The 19,171-nt window shown below is 44.8% G+C and overlaps 1 protein-coding gene across 2 annotated transcripts in view; it reads left to right on the top strand.

Moving 5' to 3' along the window:
- Window positions 1-19,171, top strand: part of LOC121283276 (solute carrier family 13 member 2-like) — a 39,841-nt gene that overhangs the window by 5,959 nt on the left and 14,711 nt on the right. The window contains exons 2-4 of one of the 2 annotated variants that reach the window (XM_041197675.1): window positions 8,629-8,757; window positions 14,428-14,564; window positions 16,110-16,344. In XM_041197675.1, coding sequence (XP_041053609.1) covers window positions 8,629-8,757; window positions 14,428-14,564; window positions 16,110-16,344 — 501 coding nt within the window. Of the gene's footprint in view, window positions 1-8,628; window positions 8,758-14,427; window positions 14,565-16,109; window positions 16,347-19,171 lie in introns of both variants that reach the window. The other variant, XM_041197674.1, reaches the window with a different exon arrangement.

Raw genomic sequence — 19,171 nt, 5'->3', positions numbered from 1 at the left:
TCCCGCCTACTCCCCATATCCCTTAATTCCCTGAGACACAAAATTTGTCTATCCCAGCTTAAATGTATTCAACAATGCAGCATCCACAACATCCTGGGGTAGAGGATTCCAAAGATTCATAACCCTTTCAGTAAAGAAATTTCTCCTCATCTCAGTCCTAATTGATCAGCCCCTTATCCGGAGACTGTGCCCCCATGTTTTAGATTCCCCGACCAATGGAAACAATATCTCAGCATCCACCCTATCAAATCCCCTCAGAATTTTGTACATTTCAATGTGATCGTCCCTCATTCTTCTAAACTCTGGTGAGCATAGACCCAATTTACTCAGCCTCTCATCATAGGTAACCCTCTCATTCCAGGTACCCTCTCAATCCAGACAAACCTTCACTGTACTACCTGCAATGCAAGTACATCCTTTCAGAGACCAAAGCTGCGCACAGTACTCCAGTTGTGGTTTCACCATAACCCTGTACTGTGGTAGCTATTCTTCCTTATTCTTGTACTCCAATATTCTGGGAATAAAGGTCAACATGCCATTCACTTTCCTAACTGCTTGCTGTACCTGTATGCTTTTTGTTTCCCTTGTACAGGTACACCTAACATTTACAAGTTTCACAACTCTTAAAAAATATTTTGCTTTTCTATTCTTACTACAAAAGTAAATAACTTCACACATACTCAAATATACTCCATCTACCACCTTGTTGGCCATTCACTTAACCTGTTTATATTTCTTTATAGCCTCTTTGTGTCCTCCTCATAGCTTACATTCCCATCTAGCTCCGTATCATAAGCACCTTTCGATAAATTATGATAAAAGTAAAATACTGTGGATGCAGTATTACTCCCTGTCTCTTCATCTATGTTGTTACTATAGATTGTAAATAGCTGAGGCCCTAGTACTGATCGTTGTGGCACTCCACTGTCACAGCCTGCCCATTTGAAAATGCCCCATTTATCCCTACTCTCTGTCTCTTGTTAACCGATCCTCTATCCATGCTAATATATCACTCTGAACTCCATGAACCCTTATCTTATGTATTAACTTTTTGTGTGGCACCTTATCAAATGCCTTTTGGAAATCCAAGTATTACACATCTACTGATTTCCCTTTTTCTAATCTGCTAATTACATCCTTAAAAACTCTAATAAATTTTTCAAACATGATTTCCCTTTTGTAAAACCATTTTATCTCTTTTGTCTCTCCCTCCTTTGTTGAAAACCGGTGTTACAGTTGTTAACTTCCAATCTGATGACTGTTCCCAAACCTTAGTAACTTTGGAAAATCATATCTAGCATATCCACAATCTTTGTAGTTATCTCTCTTCGAGCCCTAGAATGCAGGCCATCGTTTGGCCTGGGGATTTGTTGGATTTTAGTACCCTAGGTTTCCCCAGTACTTTTTCTCTACTGATGTCATGGGGAGGTGGTGGCATAGTGGTATTGTGTTACTAGACTAATATTCCAGAGACGCAGGGTAATGCTCTGGAGACCCAGGTTCAAAGCCCACCATGACTGCTGGTGAAATTTGAATTCAGTAAAAATCTGGAACTAAAAGTCAACCATGGGTTGTTTGTTGTAAAGACCTATCCAGTTCACTGATGCCCCTTAGGTAAGGAAATCTGCCATCCTTACCTGGTCTGGGCTACATGTGACTCCAGACCCCACAGCAAATCCCAGCCTCAAAAGTTCCTCACTTTCATTAACCCCTAGGTCACTGCCTATTTCTGCTTTGATAGTTATGTCTTCTACTATGAAGACACTCAAAATATTTCTTCAATGTCTCTGTCATTTCCTCATTCTCCATGATACATGCTTCTGCTTTAATTACTCTCCTTTTAAATATTTATAAGAACTCTTACAATTGTTTTTCATATTTCTGGCTAGTTTACTCTCACATTTTATTTTTCCCCTTTTTATCAACTTTTCGGTAGCTTTGCCGATTTCTAAAACACTTCCAATTCTCAGACTTACTCCTATTCTTTGCAATAGTATAAGCTTCTTTGTTTAGTCATATATTATCCTGAAGTTTCCAATTAAGCTAGGGTCTCTCTCCACAGATGCTACCAGACCCGCTGAGTTTTACCAGCACTTTCTGAATACCAGCATTTGCAGTAATTTGCTTTTAAGCTAGGGTTGGATCTATCTTGCTGAGTTTTTGTTTTTTAATGGACTGTATTTTTGTTGAACATTTTGAATTCTTAAAAACTGTTTCCCATTGTTTATTTATGGACATATCTTTCAGTCTATTTATCCAATCAATCTTATCCAGCTGTCCCTCATATCCATATAATTGGCTTTGTTGAAGTTTAAAACTCATGTTTGAGATCGCAGTATGTCGCTTTCAAACATATTCTGAAATTCAATTGTACTTTGATCACTATTTCTTTATGGATCATTTACTATGAGATTGCTGATTAACCCTGCTTCATTGGACAATACTAGATCTAAAATAGCTTCATCCCTAGTTGGTTCCAAAACGTATTGCTCCTGGAAACTGTCACAAATGTCATCTTCCAGATCATCTTTGTTAACTTGATTGGTCCAGTCCATAGAAAGATTAAAGTCCCCCACGATTATAATATTCTCTTAGTTACAAGCTTGGCCTAACTATAGTAACCTTTCCAATGTCCTGCTAACACATCTCACATTCTGTACCAAATGTTTAGTTACAATTTATTTACTTACTTCTTCCATAATTTTTATTTCTTTAATGATACACTTTGTAAAATGCTCTCACAATTATAATTCCTGGACATCTAGAAGCACTAGGACAATTGATTGGTATCCGATCCACCATCCATCTTAAACATTCGCTCCCTCCACCACCAACGCACATTGTCAGCAGTGTGTTGTATAATACAAGATACACTGCAGCAGCTCACCAAAGCCCCTTCGACAGCACCTTCCAAACCCACAACCTCTACCAACTTGAAGGACAAGGGCGGCAGATATATGGGGACACCACCATCTGCAAGTTCCCCTCCAAGCCACTCACCATCCTGACTTGGAAATATATCGCTGTTTCTTCACTGCTGCTGGATGAAAATCCTGGAACTCCTTCCCTAACAGCATTGTGGGTATACCTACACCACATGGACTGCAGCGGTTCAAGAAGGCATCTCACCCCCACCTTCTCAAGGGCAATCAGGGATGGGCAATAAATGCTGGCCCAGCCAGCGATGAGCACAACCCAAAGAATGATAATAAAATCTACACAATGTAGTGAATTATAGAATATTGAGAATCTCCTGTAGAGCTGCTAGTTGGTGACACAGTGATATATTTAAACAGGAACGTTATAATAAGCAGTGCAGTAGGAATGATTGAGCTGCTTACATACAAGCATGTTCCCCTTTAAGATTATGAAAAGGCAATTGTTCTGCATTCTGGATATCAAGGCTTAGATCAATTTGAGGTCAAGTTGACCTAGTTTCTCATTTTGATGGCTGATTGCAGATGTTAATCAGAGAACATATTGGTTGTTTTACTCACTGGTTGCGATGGTGGGTTTTCACGCCGTATCACCCCAAACTGGCCACATTACTTATGCGTTCCCGAGAAACATGCCATTTCCATGGCAGGCGGGCTCTCATTCGCCCGGCATACCATCACCCCACTACTTCATCACGCCAGGCGCCATGTTTAAAGTCCAGCCACGTGTATACATCTCAGTGCTTCCAGCTCACAACTACTGCAGGGAAGATGCTCACGAAAGATGAAAAGACTGTAGCCCCCAGGTTTAATAACGCGTCACTGAATGCCATTTGGACGCCGTGGAGTCCCGCCATGATGTCTTCTATCCCCGCTCTGGCTACAGGATGGGCAGCGGCATCACCAATCCAGCATGGCAGGTGGTGGCAGCGGTGGTTGGTTGTCCATCCACTGCAGGTAGAGGATGAATGATCCATGCAGCCAGGGTACGGTAACCATCACATCATTCTAAACTCACACACTCAAGCCCATCACACATTCACTGAAATCTCACTCTCTGCGAGCTCAAGGGACACCACCACCGATTCTCTCTCACACATCCTCACATGTCCATCTGGCCTCATCTCCTCTGGAGACTGCCTCCTCAGCCCTCACCATCGTGAAGCCACTTCCACAGATCAACACGTGCCCCCACCTCCACCCTGGGATACCCCCCCTTCCCCAGTACAGCCCTAGCCCTGCAGCCTCTTCCTTTGTCTGTGGCCTCCTCTCCCCCTTCCCCATCAAGCCTTAGCCCTGCAGCAGTTGGACAGCCATCCACACACGGCTGATCTGGTAGGTAGAGACCTGCCCATGAGCCCCCGATAAAAGTGATGTGGTGCTGCCTGTGAAGCCTGGCACTGATGGCCACAAGTGCTAACCGAAGCAAGGTAGGCGTGTGTTCCCGCCAACGTGGGTGGACAATCCAGCGGGGGTGGGGTGGGGTGAGGGATGAATCTGGCAGGCTGGCCTTATAATGATACGCTGATGTATTACAATGAAGTTCCTGATGTCCGATGGTGGAAAATGCAGCCCGCCATTGGCGTGCGGAGCAGATGATTGCAAACTGGTTTCATGCCGTAGTGAAACCGATCGTGCCATATTGTCCGCTCACGCCACCAGTCACGCCTGACGCCAGCAGGCAGGGAAAATCCCAGCCATTGTCGCTGGGGAGGTTTCCTCTGTAGTTCATTGACCCTTATTCCTTTGCGTTTTATTTGAGTTCCTCACATAATTCGCACATAGTGATATCTCTCAGATAATAGCCACAGTAAGTGAATCTCCTATACCCATGTTAGTGGGACTTTGGCAGGGGATAAACCACTCTGCCTGTGGGCTGGGATTGTGTTGCTTGGGCCTGACCCCGCTGGAGTCCGGGGCGGGGGATGGGTCAGTGAGACGGTGCCTTATTTGAATAGGGTGCCGGACATCAAAGGTCATGACGGGAACAGGCCGGTTCTCAGGCAGGTCCAAGGCTTGTCCAGCAAATTGAAGATAAAAGAAACGTGCATTTCTATAGCACCTTTCACTATTTTAGGAATTAATTCTAGCCAATGAAGTGCTTTTTGAACACCGTTCACCGTTGTAATGTAGGAAACACGGCTTCCAATTTAAGCACAATAAGATTCCAAAACCAGCAACATGATAAGGACCAGATAATCTCTTTTAGTGATTTTGGTTCAGGGATAAATATTGGTCCCAAGACACTAGGAGATCTCCTCTGTTCTCCAATAGCGAATACATCCGGGTGGGTATCTTTCACATGAAAGATAACCTCTCCAACAGGGCAGCATTCCCTCAGTACTGACCCTGCGACAGGGCCGCACTCCCTCAGTACAGACCCTATGACAGTGCAACACTCCCTAAGTACAGACCCTACGACAGTGCAGCACCCCCTCATTACTGACCCTACGACAGTGCAGCACCCCCTCAGTACTGACCCTATGACGGTGCAGCACCCCCTCAGTACTGACTCTCCGACAGTGCAGTATTCCCTCAGTTCTGACCTTCTGACAGTGAATCACTCCCTCAGTACTGATGCTCCTGATAGTGCAGCATTCCCTCTGTACAGATCTTCCGACAGTGCAGTGCTAGCTCAGTAATGACCCTGCAACAGTACAGCGCTCCCTCAGTACTGACCCTGTGACAGTGCAGCACTCCCTCAGTACTGACTCTCCGATAGTGCAGCACTCCCTCAGTACTGACCCTACGACAGTGCAGCACTCCCTCAGTATTTACCCTACGACAGTGCAGCACTCCCTCAGTACTGACCCTACGACAGTGCAGCACTCCCTCAGTACTGACCCTAAGACACTGCTGCACTCCCTCAGTATTGACCCTACCACAGTGCAGCACTCCCTCAGTACTGATCCTACAACAGTGCAGCACTCCCTCAGTACTGATCCTACAACAGTGCAGCACTCCCTCAGTACTGATCCTACAACAGTGCAGCACTCCCTCAGCACTGATCCTACAACAGTGCAGCACTCCCTCAGCACTGATCCTACAATAGTGCAGCACTCCCTCAGCACTGATCCTACAACAGTGCAGCACTCCCTCAGTACTGACCCTACAACAGTGCAGCACTCCCTCAGTACTGACCCTATGACAGTGCAGCATTCCCTCAGTACTGACCCTACGACAGTGCAGCATTCCCTCAGTACTGACCCTACGACAGTGCAGCACTCCCTCAGTACTGACCCTACGACAGTGCAGCACTCCCTCAGTATTGACCCTACCACAGTGCAGCGCTCCCTCAGTATTGACCCTACCACAGTGCAGCGCTCCCTCATTATTGACCCTACCACGGTGCAGCACTCCCTCAGTACTGATCCTACAACAGTGCAGCACTCCCTCAGTACTGATCCTACAACAGTGCAGCACTCCCTCAGTACTGATCCTACAACAGTGCAGCACTCCCTCAGTACTGATCCTACAACAGTGCAGCACTCCCTCAGTACTGATCCTACAACAGTGCAGCACTCCCTCAGCACTGATCCTACAACAGTGCAGCACTCCTTCAGCACTGATCCTACAACAGTGCAGCACTCCCTCAGCACTGATCCTACAACAGTGCAGCACTCCCTCAGTACTGCATTGTGAATGTCGGACCAGATATTGTGCTCAAGCTTCTGAAGTGGGGATTTGACCCAGGCGCTGAGTGCTCACCTCTGATACATGGCCCAGATGTGCCTGCTCCTGAGAGGTGCTCACCTGTGCTCATTTTGAAGGTTCTCTGGCCTCCAGTGGTACATAGGGTCGACTTGACGCCAGGGAGTCAGGAAACTTTCCCCTCACAAACCTCTGCAAGAATTCTCTGCTGTAATGGGGGTCATTGGCCTGTTAAAGGCAGAGCAAAATTATTGTTCATCCAGCTTCCCCTTCAATGAATCTATATTGTTCACCTCAACCACTCCCTGTGGTCGTGAGTTCCACATTCTCACCACTCTCCGGGTAAAGAGGTTTCTCCTGAATTCCCCATTGGATTTGGTAGTTACTATCTTATATTGATGGCCACCAGTTCTGGCCTCTCCCACAAGTAGAAACATCCCTACGTTGACTCTAACGAACCCTTTTGTAATCCTCGAACAGATCACCACTCAGCCTTCTCTTTTCTATGAAAAGAGCCCCAGACTGTTTAATCTTTCTTGATAGTTCTAACCTCTCAGTTCTGGTATCATCCTAATCTTTGCATCTTCTCCAGTGCCTCTACATCCTTTTTATAATAGCGAGATCTGTACTGTGCACAGTGCCCCAAGCATGGTCTAATCAAACTTTGATGGTCGTGTAACATAACTATTCTGCTTTTCAAGCCAATCCTTCTGGAAATGACCAGAGGGTCCTTGGTTTGCTTTTTAATGGCTTGATGGAATAATATTGTAATATATTGGAGATATTGTAGTATATTAGAGTGACTATGTTATATTGTCTAGGTTACAGTATACAGTGTTTACATTATTCACTGGTGGTGTGTTACAGTTCACTCAGGGAGTCCAAGCTGCTGTAGCAACATGCACTTTTACATGCGTTCTGTGGTCTGAAGCTATGATGGATGATCAGGAATCTCTTCCACTCTTATCGCCTGTCATTGGCATGTGTTGGAAGAATTTGTGGGTTGACTCAACTTGTTTGGCCACGTTATGAATGCATCTTCCTTGGCCATTAAGTCCTGGGCTGGGACTCAATCCCAAAGCTTCAGGCCCAGAGGCAGAGACGCTACCCACAGCACCACAAGACCCTCCTTTTCACATTATTCACTATGGAACTGCTAATTCTAAGATCATTTCACTGATGCATCTTATTTTAAAGGGAATGTTGGATCCGGGAGACTGATGGTTTGTACATACACAAATCTTTGAAGGTGGCAGGACAGGTTGGGAAGGTTTTAAAAAATCATATGGGATTCTTGGCTTTATTCAGAAGATTAGGGTACAAAAGCAGGGACCTTTGAACCTTTATGAAACAGTGGTTAGGCCCCAAAAGGAGTACTATGTTCAATTCTGGGCACTGTACTTTAGGAAGGATGTCAAGCCCTTGGAGAGTGCAAAGGAGATTGATTGGAATGGTTCCAGGGTTGAGGGACTTCAGTTATGTGGAGACAGAGGGGAAGCTGGGATTGTTGTCCTTAAAGCAGAGAGTTAGGGGAGGTTTAATTGAAGTGTTCAAAATCGTGAAGAAAATAGATAGAGTAAACAGGAGAAACTGTTTCCAATGGTTGGAGGATCAGTAACCAGAGGGACACAGATTGAAGATAATTGGCAGCAGGACTCAGGGGGCAGAGGGGATACACCTGAGTGATATCAGGAATGAAAGTTTCAGTTTTGTGGTGAGATGAGAGAACAAGAGGAGGAGATGAGGATATTTATATGCAACAAGTTGTTGTGATTTGAAATGCGCTGCCTGAAAGGGCGGTGGAAACAGATTCAATAACAACCGTCAAAAAAGAATTGGATAAATAGTTGAAAATGAAAAAAATTGCAGGGGTGGGGAAAGACTGGGGTGCATTGGGAGTAAATGGATAGCTCTCTCAAAGGGCCAGCACAGACACAATGGGCCAAATGGTTTCTTTCTGTGTTGTAAGATTCCAGATATAATTCTGAAAGGGTTGAAAGGCAGACGTTGTTGCTGAGTGCTCCTCTTTTTCTTGTTTTAGGAAGCTTACTGTGGCTACATAATCATACTCATGGCCGCGTACTGGTGCACAGAAGCACTCCCGCTGGCCGTCACGGCCTTGATTCCTGTGCTACTTTTCCCAATGTTCGGAATCATGAAATCATCACAGGTAAGTTGCCGGCATATGGGTGGCAAATTTTCTTGTTAACACAAGTGACTTAAAGAGCACGCAGGTCAGACTGGGACTAATGGTCAGAGCTGGGGGTAAATGGTCAGTGCCAGGGGAAAATGGTCAGAGCTGGGGACTAATGGACAGTTCTGGGGGTAAACAGTCAGAGCTGAGGGTAAATGGTCAAAACTGGGGGCCAATGGACAGTGTTGGGGGTAAAAGGTCAGAACTGGAGACTAACGGAGAGTTCTGGGGGTAAACAGTCAGAGCTGAGGGTAAATGGTCAAAACTGGGGGCCAATGGACAGTGCTGGGGGTAAATGGTCAGAACTGGAGACTTAATGGACAGTTTTGGGGGTAAACAGTCAGAGCTGGGGGTAAATGATCAGAACAGGGGGCTATGGACAGTGCTGGGGGCAACTGGTCAGTGCTGGGGTGTGGAGGGAGGGAGGGAAGGGGGTGAGTCTGTGTTCCTTGTTTCCAAATTTGCTGAAAATTCCATGTGCTGAACATGTAGTGATGGTGTGTAGGGCTAAGAATTTCCTACTCCTGCTTCTCAGCTGTGACTATAACGGTTGTGGTTTTGGGGGTCAATCACCTCAGCTCCAGGACATTGCCACAGCGGTCCCTCAGGTAGTGTCCTTGGCTCAAATATCTTCAGCTGCTTCATCTTCCTTCCAATATAAGGTCAGAAGGGGGGTGTTCGCTGATGATTGCACAATGTTCAGCACCATTCTCGACTCCTCAGGCACTGAAGTAGTCCATGTCCAAATGCAACAAGACCTGGACGTTATCCAGGCATGGGCTAACAAGTGGGAAGTAACATTCGCACCACACAAGTGCCAGGCAATGACCAACAAGAGAGAAGCTAACCATCTCTCTTTGACATTCAATGGCATTATCATTGCTGAATCCCCCACTATCAACATCCTGGGGGTTACCATTGACCAGAAACTGAACTGGACTAGCCATATAAATACTGTGGCTACAAGAGTAGGTCAGAGGCTAGTTTGAAGATGTTCTGAAATCCTTTGATACTTACCTTAGTTTAAGAAGTAACAAAATTTTAGAGTGAGCAAAGTTCATCAAGCGAGTCCAACAGCCTGGAGATCCCACTGATTCTTTCATAAACAAATTATACAGATTGGCTGAAGGCTAGGACTTTGGCGACCTTAAGTCAGATCTCATACGAGACTGAATAGTAGTTGGAGTGGCTGATGATGCCCTCTTGGCGTACAGAAAAAAGATCTGACTCTAGAAAAGGCTATCCAAATAGTCAGGCAGTCTGAAAATCACCAACAAAACCAGTCTACTCTATGAGCTGAGGTTAAGCCAAGGTTTGGAGCAACCCCAACTATGCAACAAAAAGCCAGGGAGACTCCAGGCCAAGGAAGACAATATTCAAACAGACCACATAATGGTGGGAGACCATGTTAGTGCTGTGATGTCCAGCTACCTCTGCAGTGTTTCAACTACGACTGGCTGGGACACTTTGGAAAGTACAGACCCCTGTGGGACTCCAGTCGTCACTTTCTGCCAGTCAGAAAAAGGACCATTTATTTATACTCTTATATTTACTGCCAGCCAGCCCATCTTCTATCCAGGCTAATATGATCCCCCCTACACCATGAGCTTTAATTTTCTGCAATAACCTTTGATGTGGCACCTCATCAAATGCCATCTGGAAATCCAAGTTCAGCATATCTACAGGCTCTCCTTTATCCACAGTGCATATTACTCCTTCAAAGAGCTTCAATAAATTGGTTAAACATGATTTTCCTTTCATAAAACCATGCTGACTCTTCCTGATTACCTTGAGTTTCTCTAAGTGCTCAGCTATAACCTCTTTCATGATCAATTCTAACACCTTCCCCATGACAGACGTCAAGCTAACTGGCCTATAGTTTCCTGTTTTCTGCCTCCCTCCCTTCTTGAATAGAGGGGTTATATTTGGTACTTTCCAACCTAATGGAGCCTTTTCAAAATCTAGCGAATTTTGGAAAATTAACACCAACGCATCTACTACCTCATTAGCCACCTCTTTTAAGACCCTAGGATGTAGTCTATTGGGACCCGGAGACTTGTCAGCCACAGCTTCTTCAGTTTGCTCAGTACCGCTTCCCTAGTGATTGTAATTTCACCAAGTTTCCCTCTCCTTTCCACCTCCTGATTTATAGCTATTGTGGAATGTTTTTTGTATCCTCTATAGTGAAGACAGAAGCAAAATATTTGTTTATTTCATTTGCCATTTCCTTATTATCTCCTATTAACTCCCCATTGTCAAGATCTAGAAGACCGGCACTCACTTTACTTACTCTTTTCCTTTTTAAATACCTGTAGAAACTCTTGCTATCTGTTTTACATTTCTAGCTAGCTTCCTGTCATGCTCTAGTTTAGTTCTCCTGATTAACGTTTTAATCATTCTCTATCATTCTTTATATTCTGACCAATCATCTGGCCTGCCTCTCATCTTTGTGCAGTTATGTATTTTTTCCTTAAGTTTGATGCTTTTCAACTTCTTTAGTTAACCATGGATGGTGGGTCCTCCCCTTAGAATTTTTCTTTATAATAGGAATGTAGTTATTCTGAATACTATGAAATGTCCCCTTAAATGTCTACCATGGCTTCTCTGTTGATCTATCCCCTAGCCTAGTATCTCAGTTCACTTCAGCTAGCTCAGCTTTCATGCCCACATAATTGCCCTTATTTAAGTTTAAAATTCTAGTCTTCGACCCAACCTTCTCCCTTTCAAACTGGATGTAAACTTCACTCACTTAAGTGCGGTCGGTGGTACCAAGGGGTGCCTTTACTCTGAGATCGTTAGTTAATCTTGTCACACTACACAATACCAAGTCTAATATAACCTGCTCTCTGGTTGGTTCCAGAATGTGCTGCTGTAAGAAACTATCTCAAAAGCCTCAAACTCCTCATCCAGGCTACTACCAATCTAATTTTTCCAGTTTACATGTAGATTAAAATTAGCCATGATTATTGCCATCCCTTTATCACAAGTAACCAATATTTCTTCTTGTATACTTTGTCCTACCTTGTGGTTACTGTTAGGGGGCCTGTAGACCACACCCACCAGTGACTTCTTTTCCCTACTATTCCTCATCTCCACCCAAACCGATTCTACATCCTGATCTCCTGAACCAAGATCATTTCTAAATATTGTGCCAATGCCATCCTTGATAAACATTGCTACCCATCTACCTTTACCTAACTTCATGTTCTTATTGAATGACATATGCCCCTCAATATGCAGGACCCAGTCCTTGTCTTCCTGAGCCATGTCTCCGTAACGGCTAGCAGGTCATACTTCTTTACTTCAATGTGCACTAACAATCCATTACTTGAAGTACAAGGGTACAGAAACGAACGTAGTGTGGTGATAAAAACCAAACTGCAGTTTGCGCTAATGGACAAGGAACATTCAAACAGAATTGGGGTACACTGTCAATTCCCAAAAAGATCATGGCAGACCCCACAGAAACAGAAAACCCATGTTCATACAACAAAGGAATGGAATGAGCGCTCTGTCTGGAAGGACGGAACAAGCCTATGTGTCTGCACAAAGCAGATGGGTGGTTGATAAACAGAAGTTCAACTCCAAGGAGTGTAAAAAGCGAACTATTGGGACGGGACAACCAAATGCCAGAAACACAGAATACTATAATTTGAACTGCAAATCAACAAAGCTTGTGCAAAGCAACGGAGCCTGCCACTCTTCCCATGTGACCAGAATGAGATCTGGAAGAATTGTCGAGCCTCCAGACAGTCTGAATTTATAAATTCAGAGACTTGAGGGGGCGAGAAGGTGTAGCACATTACTGTAAGTATGCTGGGTAATGATTTGGGACGAGGTGTAATGTAAGGGTGTTTGGCATAGCAAGGGTTAATGTGGGACTGGAGAGCAGTACAACACAGTGTAATATAAAGGTCACATGACAAGGGACCTGGGTCAGCCTATGAGTATGCAGAGACCAGTATATTCTTATTCTAGGCTTTACTTTGTGCGTATAAATAGTTATGTGTTACCAATAAACACTACCGTTCAACCTTACACCCTCTGAATCTCTTAGTGAGATCTATGAACTAACCTTTATAACACACAGCAATTTGAAAGCTTAAAGTGCAGTCACTGCTGACATGTAAGAAATTTGTCAACTGATTTCCACACAGAAAGGTCCCACAAATAGCAATGTGACAGATGACCAGATAAACTGTTTCAGTGATATAGCTCGAGGGATAAACATTGACCAAGACACAGAGAAAATCCCCCTGCTGTCCGAGTTCCGTCACAGAACCTTTCACATCAACCAGAGATTAGGATTTGGTTTAATGTCTCATACAAAGAACAGCCCCTCCCATAGACCAGCACTTCCTCAGTACTGACCCTCGGACAGTGCAGCACTCCCTCAGTACTGACCCTCGGACAGTGCAGCACTCCCTCAGTACTGACCCTGCGACAGTGCAGCACTCCCTCAGTACTGACCCTCGGACAGTGCAGCACTCCCTCAGTACTGACCCTCGGACAGTGCAGCACTCCCTCAGTACTGACCATCGGACAGTGCAGCACTCCCTCAGTACTGACCCTCGGACAGTGCAGCACTCCCTCAGTACTGACCCTTGGACAGTGCAGCACTCCCTCAGTACTGACCCTCCGACAGTGCAGCACTCCTTCAGTACTAACCCTCTGACAGTGTAGCGCACCCTGAGTACTGGTCCTCCGTTAGTGCAGCACTTCCTCAGTCCTGACCCTCCAACAGTGTGGCACTCCCTCAGTACTGACACTCCGACGATGCAGCGCTCCCTCAATACTGACCCTCTGACAGTGCAGCGCTCCCTCAATACTGACCCAATGACAATGAAGCACTCCGTCAGTACTGGCCCTCTGACAGGGCAGCATTGCCTCAGTACTGACCCTCTAACAGTGCGGGACTCCGTCAGTACTGACTCTCCGACAGTGCAGTACTCCCTCAGTACTGACCCTCTGAAGTGCAGCGCTCCCTCAGTACTGATCCTCTGACAATGCAGCACTCCCTCAGTACTGATCCTCTGACAATGCAGCACTCCCTCAGTACTGATCCTCTGACAGTGCAGCGCTCCCTCAGTACTGATCCTCTGACAGTGCAGCGCTCCCTCAGTACTGTTCCTCTGACAGTGCAGCACTCCCTCAGTACTGCAGTTGGAGTGTGCGCCTGGATTGTCTGCTCAAGTCTCTGAAGTAGGGGTTGAACCTGCAACCTGCTGACACAGACGAGAATCTGGGCCATGGCTGACTCCTCAGATTGAACCATAAGGTTCATGACAGTAATTCCATTGTGGAAATATTCCCACTTCAATCAACTGATAATAAAACAATTTAGTTACTGTCTCATGTTCTTCTGTTATCACTTTCCAAATATAACAGTATTAGTGGGTGAATGTTTAACCCATTTGCATAAGATTTATCTCTCTCTTTTTTAACACATGAGGATTCACAACTCCAAAACAGCAGAGTCAGAAATCAGACAACCAACAATTTGTTTATAAATGTCGTATTTCCAGTTTCAGTGAGTGGATCTCATACACACTTGTATAAACACACACATTCAGTCTCACAACACAACAAACACACCTTTATACTGCATCACTGAGATGTTGTGTTGCTGTGTGCTTTTTGTTCCAGGTGTGTATGCAGTACCTGAAGGACACCAACATGCTGCTTGTTGGGGGGTTGATGGTGGCAATAGCAGTGGAACACTGGAATCTTCACAAACGCATTGCACTGAGGGTGCTGCTCATTGTCGGAGTCAAACCAGCTCTGTAAGGCTCCGTGAATAATTCATCTGTTGTCATGGGATGTGGGCATCGTTGGCTAGGCCAGCATTTATTGCCCATCCCTAATTGCCCTTGAGAAGGTGGTGGTGAGCTGCCTTCTTGAACCGCTGCAGTCCATGTGGTGTAGGTACACCCACTTGCAGGTGGCGATGCTCCCATGCACCTGCTGCCCTTCCTAATGTCAACCCAATCAAATCGCGTCATACTTTTAAAAGCATCTATCATGTCACCTCCTCATCCTTCTCTTTTCCAGAGAAAAGAGCCACAGCCTGGTCAGTATTTCCATCTTGCAAAGTAAGAAAAGGCTTGCATTTACTTAGTGCCTTCTCACATCCTAAAGTGTGTCAGCCCTGGCTCAGTTGGTTGTACTCTTGCTGAAGACAGAGGGTTGTGGGTTCAAGTCCCACTCCAGAACTTGAGCACAAAAATCAAAGCTGACACTCCAGTGCACAGCTGTGGGAATGCTGCACTGTCAATGGTGCTGTTTTTTGGATGAGATGTTAAACCAAGGCCCTGTCTGCTGTTTCGGAGAGATGCAAAAGATCACATGGCATCTTTTTGATGAGGAGTTGGGGAGTTCTCCCCAGTGTCTCAGGGCCAATATTTACTCCTCAATCAACATCAGCAAAACAGATTATTTGGCCATTATCACATTGCTGTTTGTGAGATCTGGCCGCGTGCAAATTAACTACCAGGTGTCTCCTACATAACAGCCGTGATTACATTTCAATAATTCCTCATTGACTGGGAAGGGCTTTGGGACACTCGGTGGCCATGAAACTCATTATAGAAATGCAAGTCTTTCTTTCTCCTTTCGTAACGTCTAACAGCCAGAAATCTGTCTGATGAATGCATAGCCAGAATTTTACGGCTCCACCATGGTGTGTCTCCCCCTTATAACGGATGGTGCGAGCCATTTAAATTCCCATTCGGGGTTCGGTGGGACTGTAATATCCCGCTGGGCAGGAGGGGCCGTAAAATCCTGGCCCATGTTTTGAGTTAGTGAAGAATTGATTTGGGACTTGATGGTCCAAAGCCAAGGTAGAAATATTGGATCCGATCAAAAGAATAGACTTTCAATCTTCTTCAAGGAGCTCCTGTGTTGGACATACATTCAGTCAAACTCAACAACAATGTTAATATAGAACTCTCAAAACATTTCACTGGAACATTATCAGATTAAATTTAACTTTGAGCCATACAAGGAGATGCTTGGACAGGATTGGTCAAAGAGATAGGGTTTAAGAAACATCTTAAAGGAGGAGAGGCAGAGAGGTTTAGGGAGGCAATTCCAGAGCTTGGGATCCAGGCAGCCAATCAGCAATGGTGGAGTAAAGGGAATCAGAGATGCTCAAGAAGCTGGAATTGGAGGAGAACATATATTGGAGTCCTCAAGGGGTTGGAAAATGTTAGAGAGCTGGGAGGGGCGAAACCATGCCAGGATTTAAAAACAAAAATGAGAATTTTTAAAATTGAGGTGTAGCCTTGACTGAGAGCCAATGTGTGTTCTGGTGGGCCCTTTCTTTCCAGGTTAATGGTGGGGTTCATGGCCGTGACTGCCTTTCTCTCGATGTGGATCAGTAACACAGCCACCACTGCCATGATGGTCCCCATCGCACAGGCCGTGCTGGACCAGCTGAACAAAGCAGAAGGCAACTGTGGGGAGCAAGATCACGTCAGCAGAGATGAGGAACTGGAACTGCAAGAGAAGGCCCCAGTGGAGCCTGGAGATAAAATCATCATCAATTCCCATGCTATTGAAATGGTGCCTGAGAACATTTACAGCAGCAGCATTGACACAAAGGATCTCAAGCAAGGAAATGGCTCAGAACAGAACAAGGATAAAAATGCCGACAAATGTAAGAGTCATCAGTTTAACCAGCTTTAAAATATTTTCTTTTGCTTTCCACATTAAAAATGCTAACAAAACAATGGTATTTATTCCAGAGGTATAAAACTTAAAATTTGTAACATTATGTTAAATTTGTATAGGGCCCTGCTCAGGCCAGATTTAGAGTTACAGTTGCAGTTCTGTTCTCTGTACAATAGAGAGAGGATAAAGTACAAAAAAGATTTACATGGATGGTACCCGAATGGAGAGGTAACAACTATCGGGGAAGGTTGAACAGTTTGGACCTTTTATCTTTGAAAAAGAGAAGTCTTAGAGGTGATCTGATAGAGTTCTAGAAAATTCTGAATGGATTGGACAAACTGGATGCCGTGAGAATGTTTCCATTTGTGGGGGAATTGTAAACAAGGGGCTATTAATACAAGATAGTCACTCATAAATCCAATCAAAAGTTGAAGAGAAACGTCTTTACCCAGAGGGTGGTTAGAATGTGGAACTCGCTAGGACAGGGACAGGCTGGGGAATATAGTTTAAATACTTTGAAAAGGAGACCAGGTGAGTACAGGAGAGCAAAGGCAATTGAAAGGTACACTGAAAGGCTACGATGAGCTGGATGGAATGGGACGAGGGTTGTGCGGAATATAAACACCAGCACAGAATGATTGGGTTGAATGGTCTCTTTCTGTGTTGTATATGCTCTGTACATCTAATTAGTAAAATAACAGCATCCAACTCACACTGGAGGAGCTCCTCGGTTAGCGAATCTCCCAGCCTTGTTTAAGTTCTCATGAACTTATCTCTTCAATTCGAGTGTAAGCTCCCATCCGCATTCTGCATAGTGAACAATTGAGACTGACTGCCTCTCTCTCTCTCCCTCAGATTCTTGCAGATTGACCATGTTTGAGGTTCAGAGGTCTCTTAGGGAAACCAGCAACCCAATCCTACAATGCCTTTCTATGGACTTCTCCCTCCCCAACACCCATCTCCATGGCAACATGAATCACATGGGCCTTTTATCCAGGTAGAAATGCTAATTAGCTACCCTTTAGACCACCACTCCCAGCTCAATTCCACCTTGAAACTAAATAGAAAGTTATAAGTACAACCATTTACAGAATCTGCCTTTCCTAACACCTCCCTGTGAAACTTGGAGACTGTCAGTCTACTCAGTGTCAGCACAGATACTCTTGCCACCCTCTATAGGTGTGAACATCTTGCACCTTCTTCCCAGCAAAACAACCTATGCTTTGTCTTTTTCCATAGCAACCAAACCCCCAGGGGTTTGCTGCAGGTCACGTGACCTGCTTCACTACATCATTTTACCTTAAATTAAACAGACAGTCCCAAAACATGACAAATTTATAAACTCTGTGTTTGTAAAACCGTACACAATCCTAATGGATCCAACCACAGCCCATTCACTTCCATTGGCCACAACATACAAAATTTCACCAAGTATTTACAGTGTGAAGGGAAGAACATAAGAAATAGGAGGAGTAGGCCATTCGACCCCTTGTGCTTGCTCCCTCATTCAAAAAGATCATGGCTGATCTGATTCCTGCCTGCCTGCCCTTGACTCCCATGTAGATCAAAAATTAACCTAACTTAGCCTTAAATATAGTCAATGGTCTAACCTCAAAAGCACTCTGGGTAAAAAATACTGAAACAATCCTTTAAGACAAGAAATTTCTTCTCATCTCTGTCTGACATGGGAGGCACCTTTTTTTCAAACTAAAGTTGTGGCCTCCAGACCTTAGTATTTTTCAAAGAAGACCTTTGACCCACCTAAATGACTTTTTGAAAGCTCCAATCAGTACTCACCTCCTCAAGACTCAGAAATCACTGCAAATGTGTCCAGTGGGAGTGAATGGGAAGGGGTTTGACCAACTGAGATTGTGTCCAATGAGAGTGAATGGGAAAGGGTTAGGTCCATTGGGATTGTGTCCAATGGAAGTGAATAGGAAGAGATTTGATCCATTGGGATTGTGTTCAATGGGACTGAATAGGAAGGGGTTGGGTCCATTGGGATTGTGTCCAATGGGATTGTATGGGAAGGGGTTTCATCCTTTGGGAATTTTTCCAATAGAAGTAAAAGGGAAGGGGTTGGTTGAATTGGGATTGTGTCCAATGGAAGTCAATGGGAAGGGGTTGGGTCCATTGGGGTTGTGTCCAATGGGAGTGAAAGGGAAGGGGTTGGGTGGATTGGGATTGTGTCCAATGGGAGTGTATTGGGAAGGGTTTGATACATTGGGATTGTGTCCAATTGGAGCGAATGGGAAGGGGTTTCGTCCTTTGGGATTGGGAGTGAATGAGAAGGGGATGGGTCAATTGGGATCGTGTCCAAAGGGAGTGAATGGGAAGGGGTTGGGTGGATTGGGATCATGTCCAAAGGGAATGGATGGGAAGGAGGTTGGTCCATATTGTGGCAGCCAATGCCCTCATTTCAAGACAAGAATCCATCCCATCCTTTTTTCAATTTTACAATAGATTTCTCTTCCACCCTATTCCCATTGATAATCTGCTCCAGAATTCAATCAAACTCATATAAAGGAAATGGTAATCACATTTTCTATTTTTCTTACACACGTTGAGTTATAAATGATGTGTCCTAGTTTTCAGAGTCTGAGCTCAACAACTGGACATATGGAACCCCTAAAGGCCATGATCCATTCCCTTTTCTGCTGAGGATAAAGAACCAGGGTGAACAATTTTCCCCATACTCTTGAGTTCAGGAATGAGACTG

Source organism: Carcharodon carcharias, chromosome 10 (genome assembly GCF_017639515.1).
Source record: "Carcharodon carcharias isolate sCarCar2 chromosome 10, sCarCar2.pri, whole genome shotgun sequence".
NCBI classification, from domain to species: domain Eukaryota; kingdom Metazoa; phylum Chordata; class Chondrichthyes; order Lamniformes; family Lamnidae; genus Carcharodon; species Carcharodon carcharias.
The sequence above is the reverse complement of the archived record's forward strand: the minus strand, read 5'-3'. Positions and strand labels throughout refer to the sequence as shown.